The following is a 7,180-nucleotide window of genomic DNA, read 5'->3' on the forward strand; positions in this document are numbered from 1 at the left end:
CCGTGGTGTTTGTTAGTTTGTAGTCCGTTTGTTCATTGGTTCATCTTGATTAGTCTCTCCAGGTGTGTCTTATTTTGTTATCCCCCGTGTATATATAGCCCTAGTGTTTCTTTAGTTCCTTGTGAGTTGTTGAATGTAATAATTGTCTGTTTGCCTGTCATGCTGTTCTTTGTTCCCTGTGGTTTTTGGCTTATTGTTTGTTCTAGTTTTTTTCCAGTCAGAACTGATGATTGTTCGTGTTCCTTTAAGTTGTGTATATATCGGTTCGCACAGCGCTTACGTGGTCTCTTAGTGCACTATACGATGACTCTAAAGGTATATCTTCACTAAAGAAGGTATACCATTTCTAGGCGTGTTCCCCGAACTATATCTTAGGAGGTTGCCGGGTTCAGACTACACAATATTTTTGTCGGTCAGGATAGTAGTCACTGTGTCAGATTACACGATTTTGACTCCTAAAATCTTGTCGTGTAGTGGACAAGAAACATGTCAGACTACACGTTTCTTCCCGACCATTCATCGCGTGCCGTCTTTAACGACGCGCCTGATGTCATCAAGAAGGCGGAACTAGCGACTGACTTCCGAAAACAAGAGTGTAAACATTGCTGAAGCGCTTCCGCTATAGTTCGCCAGCATTTTTCTTTCTTTGTTCTGTCGTGGTAGTCCCTCGACACATCATACAGGCAGGAGTACTGTTGCCACAGCTCCAGGAATCTTTCCTCCATCTCATAATTATTTCGTTTTGCCATGTTTGAAACCTGTGTATGAAAGAGCTTCTGTGCTGCTATTGGTCAATGTCACCAATGTGACAGAACTCGTCGTGGACGACGGAAAAAAAATTAAACATGCTAGTCTTTCTGTCCTGATGTCATGAAGCATCGCAGACGCGGAATCGGTTGTAGTCCACTATGACACACTACACAGCTGAAAAGATGGAATCTTGCGTCCTGACGCCCATTGTCATTTACGAATCCCCACGACACCCTACGTCAAACAAATCGTGGCAAAATCGGGCTAAAATCGTGTAGTCTGAACCGGGCACATTCTTACGTGCGACGTATACCAGGTGCTGTCCATGGCGGTGGTGCTGAATTGGTTGATATGGATGCCTCGAGAATCGATTATTCATTCTATGCAAGGGCTGCTTCAGTGCGTTATGTGAGAAAGCGGTGTTCTTTATAAAATAAGTGTTGACTCTAAATAAATAAAGACACGGAATTCTTTCCTGTTAGAACGCAAAGAACTTGCGTGAAACTTTTACTTTCGCTTTGCAACATAAATCACATCAGGGAAGAAAACCAAGAAAGAAAAATATATTAGCACAACTATTCGCTGTATCGCTGCTATAGTTTGACCAAACTCTCCACCACAATCATTCCCTTTAAATAGACTCCTAATGGTTTGCCAGCTGATGTACTTTGTATAATATAATAAAAAAAGCTAATAACCATCAGTCTAATGACAGTTTTAGTCTTACAGAAGGTATACTTTAAGAACGTTTCGGGAAGCACATATTAACGATAAGGAACAGCTTAAGGTATAACTTTAGAATGACGTAGCGTTAAGAAGGTTTCAGGAAACGCAGCCCTTGTCATAAAGCATATACTGTCCTCTATTATGTACAAAAAGAGATTATTTTATTACGCTAATTTGAGTGAAAAAATAATTTGTAAATAGGAAGTTGATATTCAAATGATTTGAGAACTCTTACCTCATGTTTCACGATGGTCCAGCCTGAATGTACGAAACAACCTGCTATAATATCCACAACATTGACATTAAGAGCGCGCAATTTAATTGTCAATCAGATGCGCGTAAAAGTGGTCTTAATTCGTTACTAGGAGTATAGGTCGGTATAAATAGTTGAGATTTCAGTCATCATAAAGTGATGTTTATTAACAATGGACAAAATATATTTAGCCTATGAATTCATCAAAATGAAGAAATATGTTTTTTTTTTTAAAGTTAATTTACTTAATTTTGTAACATGTTATGTACAAATAAGCAAACTATTGTAAACAACCTATAATTTTGAAGCGTTACCGATTAAAATAAAAATAGCCTTCAAAAATATTTTATGCACTTTTTTTTCACTTTGCATCGAGAAGATGATTCAAAATGATTAAATCTCCTCTCTCGTTTTTATTTTTGCGTTGTATTTGAAGTACAATTTTACCTTCACTCAAGTATGTTTTTGGCCAGACACTTGTAGGCTACTTTTAACCGAGTAAAATATTTACACAGCTTTTCTTTTTTTATTTTATTTTTTTTAAAGATTTTATTAATTACATCTGATATTTTAGCTTTATTATTTGAAGTGCCTCTGTTTGCAGATCAACGAGAAGCCCCGGAATGGTGAGCTTACCTGTATTTATCAGCGAGGGCTGCAGACAGAGCCGCAAGGAACTTGTCCACGGCCACGTGCACTTCTGCGGTGAAGTCATCTGGGAAATTAACTGCAAGAGTCACGAGGATGTTATGGAACAGAATCTGGAAAAATAACCCAAGAATTAGTAAATGAACAGTTAATACACTATGAATTAATAATTCACATGTAGGCCTAAGTGAAAGGATTGAAACACTGCAACAGCACATTAGCAAGTATCTTACCTTGAAGTTTCCAGGGTCTACGCGGAGTTTTGTGGCATGGAGATCACTCAAGGAGCTCAGTCCACCAATAAGATCATCCAATTTGCCCACAGCATCAGTGATGGCTCCCATCACAGTTTTGCCGTGTTTCTTCACATGGGGGGAGCTGAGAGAATGATCAGGCCAATGAGCAAAAGTCTACTGTAGGCTAAAAGATGCTTTGGGGTCATTTGGGGACACCAAATGGAACCTAAAGGGTGGAGCAACTCAAAAAGGACAGCACATCCACGGTTATCAAAGTTTATAAAATTAAGAACATTATGAAATGGGAGGGGCGGGTCTGAATGTCTAGATAAAGCAAAAAGAGCTGGCACTCGTTAGATGCGTTCGTTTTGGTTAATTTAACGTTAGATATAAAACGAGCTTTTCATCTACAGGGTTGCCACCGATTATGTTGTCCAGTTTTTGTCGGGGTAAGCATCCACATTCGTGATTTTGATGATTGAATCCATACTTATTTTGTGATGTTTGAAATATATTCCTGACAAATCTAACTTTGCAGATTCTAATCAAAATGTAGCATTAGCTCGGATCGGGTCCAAATATGAACAACCACACAGCCAATCAGTCTCAGCGCCTGATGTGGGGCGGAGAGTGCAGTATAAATAAAAACTCCGCGAGCATCTATCAATGTTCAGCATTGAGATAATCACAATGGTGGAGTGGTCAGATTCTGAGCGCAGTACTATTGCGAGTGTCTGGGGCAAAATCAACGTCGATGAAATCGGACCCCAGGCTCTGGCAAGGTAATTTGATAGTGTGTAAAAGGAGATATACATACCAGGTTGATCATTCAGTGATGTATTTTAAATAGACTTTGGATTTATGTATTTTCATTGTTTCATATGGCAGGGTGCTGATTGTTTATCCCTGGACTCAGAGGTATTTCGGTGCCTTTGGAAACCTATCCAGTGCAGCTGCAATCCTGGGCAATCCCAAGGTGTCAGAGCATGGCAGAACAGTGCTAAATGCGTTGGACAAAGCCGTGAAGAACTTGGGTAACATCAAAGGCACTTACTCTGAACTCAGCCAGCTGCACTGCGACAAACTCAACGTCGATCCAGATAACTTCAGGGTACATGCTACTTATTTTCTAAGTTTGAGCTTGTCAATAAGGATATCACAACACCTCCGTTATACAGTTATGACTTGCCTAACAAATGCAAATTTTCTTGACTCACACAGCTGTTGGCAGATTGTCTCACCATCGTCGTTGCGAGCGCATTTGGATCCGCGCTCAACCCTGCTGTTCAGGCCACCTGGCAGAAATTCCTGTCCGTAGTTGTGGCGGCTCTCTCCAGCCGTTACTTCTGAAGTCCCGCTCGAGATCTCTGCCTCAATTCAATCATGATTCAATGCATTCAAGAGTTCAAAAGGTATATAAATAAAGCATTCAATCAAGGGTGGATTTTGAGTCTTTTCATTTGTCAAGTGAATGAGCTAGACTACTTTAGCATATAGCAAAAATTATATTAGGCATTTCTCATTGGCTAATGAGCATCACCATTTCTGTTGCCATCATGTTCAGCATTAGCAGTGGTTATGGAGTGATATTTTATTACACTCAAAATTAGCCTATTAAAACACTCAAAAGATCTTATTTGATCTCAATTTCATAAGCAGACTTAGGGGAACCTATAGTAATCTATCTAAATATATAATCATAATATGATTAGCTTCTATTAATATCGAAGGTTATATAATTCTGTTTGACACATTTTGTATTGGGGGTCCCTGCTCCACGTCTCTATCTCTATAGAATATTGCATCTACAGGTCCTTTGATTGCAAGTTTCTTCAACTATAGTTGTGGCCCTGTGGGATTATTTTATAATAATAATATTTATTTATTTATTAAAAATTATATAACTGGGTAGTGTCATGCGGGTGGTTGTATGGAAGATGAAGATGAAGGCAAACAGGTAATATTTAATAAGTCCACACAATAATCCACAAGAACTGAGTAGCATACAACACACCCAAGAACTGATGACACCGGACAACTAGACTGAAACAGAACCAAACTTAAATACACATGATAATGAGACACACATACCTGAACATAATGACTAAATCAAATGAACAACCATGACAATTTACTATGGAAAGATGGTGCAAACTGAAATCAAAGTCCATGTGATGTGTGACAATACGCCCCCCTCCCAGAAGGCGTGTCCTCGTGCTGTGATGATGAGGAGGATGAGGGAGAAGGGATGGTGCAAACAGGCAACTGGGAGGAGGATGACAAACAAAATCCAGGGAGGGGGAGGGGGAGGAGATGACCAAGTTAGGAACCTTGAGCAGTAGGGGGCGAATGGATCACTGGAGGGAGGAGCCAAGGCATGATGGGAACACACGCCACCATGGGGACGACCGGAGGCGATGACGGAGATGGAGGTGGAGCCGACTGTGCAGACAGAGAGCTGAGGAGGTGGAGTGACGCCAAGGATCCAGGCAGTTGTTACGGAGCCGTAGCGATGATCGGCCAAGATATACGTGGGGATGTGGAGGCCAGAGGGCGAGCTGGTGCGACCATTGAAGGAGGCGGAGCCTGAGGGAGGGTGGAGCAGGCCGTAGCCAAAGGGGTGGAGGGCCAAAGAGCAGCAGACGGCCTGCAAGTCCGCAGCGGAGGCATGGTGATTTCCGACCCAGGTGGAGTCGACTAACCGAGGGAGCCTGGCGAGGCTGAATGGCCGATGGTGCACGCCGGAATCGAGGGTGGGAGGAGTGCAGGCGCAGGTGTCTGGATGCTGGGACGAGGTGGAGCGGAGCCATCCGAGGCCTAAAGCAGAACCTCAGGCTCCTCAGGTCCAGGAGACGAAGACTCCCAGCAGGCCTGAGATGGAACCTCTGGGATAATGGGGGACGGAGATGACTGGACAGCAGAAGTGGCTGAGGCCTGAGGAGACTGAAGAAATGCACAAAATCCAAACAAAAATAAAAAGCTCCTTGCTCAAGGCACAGGAGGTGTACGGCAGGGAGGTCCATGATGTCAGAAAAAACAAAAACGTGAACTCACACTCAAAATCAAAAACAAAAAAATCGCTGCTATACTTTTACTTTAGGGTCCGGTCTTCTGTCACACTCTGCTGTAAACAAATGCACGAAGATGAAGATGAAGGTTTCGAATGTCTTTAATCCAACACACAGGCAATCCATACACAGGGTAACATTGATGAGACCGGGCAAAGGAAACACAAACAGAACTGAACTAACATATACGTGATAACTATAGACACACCTGAACATAATCAAATGAATAACCATGACAACCAATAGGGCAGGAAGGATGAAAACACAGTCCAAACTAACAGAAACCTTGACAGGTAGTAACTGATTACATGTAATCTGGATTACGTGTCCAGATTCCAAAAATTAAGTACTTGTAATAATATTAAATTACATTTTAAAATACTTGTAATCAGACTACAGTTACTTTTTTATTGATTTACATATTATTCACACAATAGCAATAAATTATTCATAATTTATTGATTCTCCCTCATTCTTCTTTTCCATCTTTTAAGTTTTCCTTTCTAAAATAGCCTAACGCTTATATACATTCAGAAAGTCTTTGGTTTTGTAGACATTCACACAAATACCAGTCATTAGTTTATTGAGAGAGGCCACAGCATTTGACCACTGGGTTTACAAAAATCATTTCCGTATTAAGAAGTGTTTTCTGAACATTTCAACATTGCATCAAATACTGATAAACACTAATTAATTTGTATTTGAATTATCACTCAGTGGTTATTTAACCACGTATTACTGTGTCTTTGGAAGGCTTTTGTCTTTCAAACACATAAAAATGCACAAATTCAAGTAATTTCTTATTTACATGTAATGCAAGGATTCCCCAACTTTTTTTTGTCAGCCAAACCTCTTTCACCTAATATATTTACTTAAAGCACCCCTGAGGTTTTAAAATAAATATTTTAATTATTAAGTATCACATTTGCATATTCATGGTTCTCTGACGTTGGTTAATGTTCACATGACCTGCAGGTAAACAAATAAAATATTACATTTTTTAGTAAGTGTTTTATTTTAGTTGTTATTTTAAAATAGTTTATTTTAATTGTACATTTTTATGATGCAATTAATTATTAACTTAACGTTATTAACGTTTCATTAAACTCACGAACCCCCTGCAGTTCCCTCATGAACCCCAGTTTGGGAAACCTTGACGTAATGTAATGTTTAATGCACTTCATGTTGGTAATAACAATGAATAAAATATATTTGCTTTCCCTTTGTATGTTTATATCAATATGATACAAAAGTGTCCTATTTAAAAGCAATCTAAAAGTAATCAAAAAGTAGTCTGATTATATTACCTAAAATGTGTAATGTAATGGATTAGCCTACGTTACTAACTACAATATTTGTCATGTAATTTGGAATCAGTAACAGAATATAATTTTCAAGTAACCTTCCTAGCTCTCTCTCTCTATATATATAGAGATTAAGGGGTAAATACAATAAGAAGAGACAACTAATATAACCAAATTATGTTTATTTTCACCGTT

General features: G+C 39.6%; 2 protein-coding genes across 2 annotated transcripts; one reads left to right on the top strand and one right to left on the bottom strand.

The window, feature by feature from the left end:
• Positions 1 to 2,145: 2,145 nt before the first annotated feature.
• Positions 2,146 to 2,783, bottom strand: LOC107754035 (hemoglobin subunit alpha-like). Its single transcript, XM_016570347.1, has 2 exons — positions 2,611 to 2,783; positions 2,146 to 2,490 (listed from the first exon to the last, which is right to left on the bottom strand). The coding sequence occupies exons 1-2, from the start codon at positions 2,719 to 2,721 to the stop codon at positions 2,362 to 2,364; spliced, it is 240 nt and encodes a 79-aa protein (XP_016425833.1). The 5' UTR covers positions 2,722 to 2,783; the 3' UTR covers positions 2,146 to 2,361.
• Positions 2,784 to 3,268: 485 nt separating this feature from the next.
• LOC107754031 (hemoglobin subunit beta-1-like) lies at positions 3,269 to 4,049 on the top strand. The gene is made up of 3 exons (XM_016570343.1): positions 3,269 to 3,395; positions 3,502 to 3,724; positions 3,835 to 4,049. The coding sequence occupies exons 1-3, from the start codon at positions 3,280 to 3,282 to the stop codon at positions 3,961 to 3,963; spliced, it is 468 nt and encodes a 155-aa protein (XP_016425829.1). The 5' UTR covers positions 3,269 to 3,279; the 3' UTR covers positions 3,964 to 4,049.
• Positions 4,050 to 7,180: the final 3,131 nt, after the last annotated feature.

Source organism: Sinocyclocheilus rhinocerous, unplaced genomic scaffold, assembly GCF_001515625.1.
Source record: "Sinocyclocheilus rhinocerous isolate Xijiao unplaced genomic scaffold, SAMN03320098_v1.1 scaffold292, whole genome shotgun sequence".
NCBI classification, from domain to species: domain Eukaryota; kingdom Metazoa; phylum Chordata; class Actinopteri; order Cypriniformes; family Cyprinidae; genus Sinocyclocheilus; species Sinocyclocheilus rhinocerous.

Excerpts from the sequence above, each read along its gene's own strand:
- LOC107754031 (XM_016570343.1), top strand. The coding sequence starts at position 3,280 with ATGTTCAGCATTGAGATAATCACAATGGTGGAGTGGTCAGATTCTGAG. Across the intron at positions 3,396-3,501 it reads GGACCCCAGGCTCTGGCAAG|GGTGCTGATTGTTTATCCCT; the intron begins GTAATTTGATAG and ends TTCATATGGCAG. Across the intron at positions 3,725-3,834 it reads TCGATCCAGATAACTTCAGG|CTGTTGGCAGATTGTCTCAC; the intron begins GTACATGCTACT and ends TGACTCACACAG.
- LOC107754035 (XM_016570347.1), bottom strand. The coding sequence starts at position 2,721 with ATGGGAGCCATCACTGATGCTGTGGGCAAATTGGATGATCTTATTGGT. Across the intron at positions 2,491-2,610 it reads TAGACCCTGGAAACTTCAAG|ATTCTGTTCCATAACATCCT; the intron begins GTAAGATACTTG and ends TTATTTTTCCAG.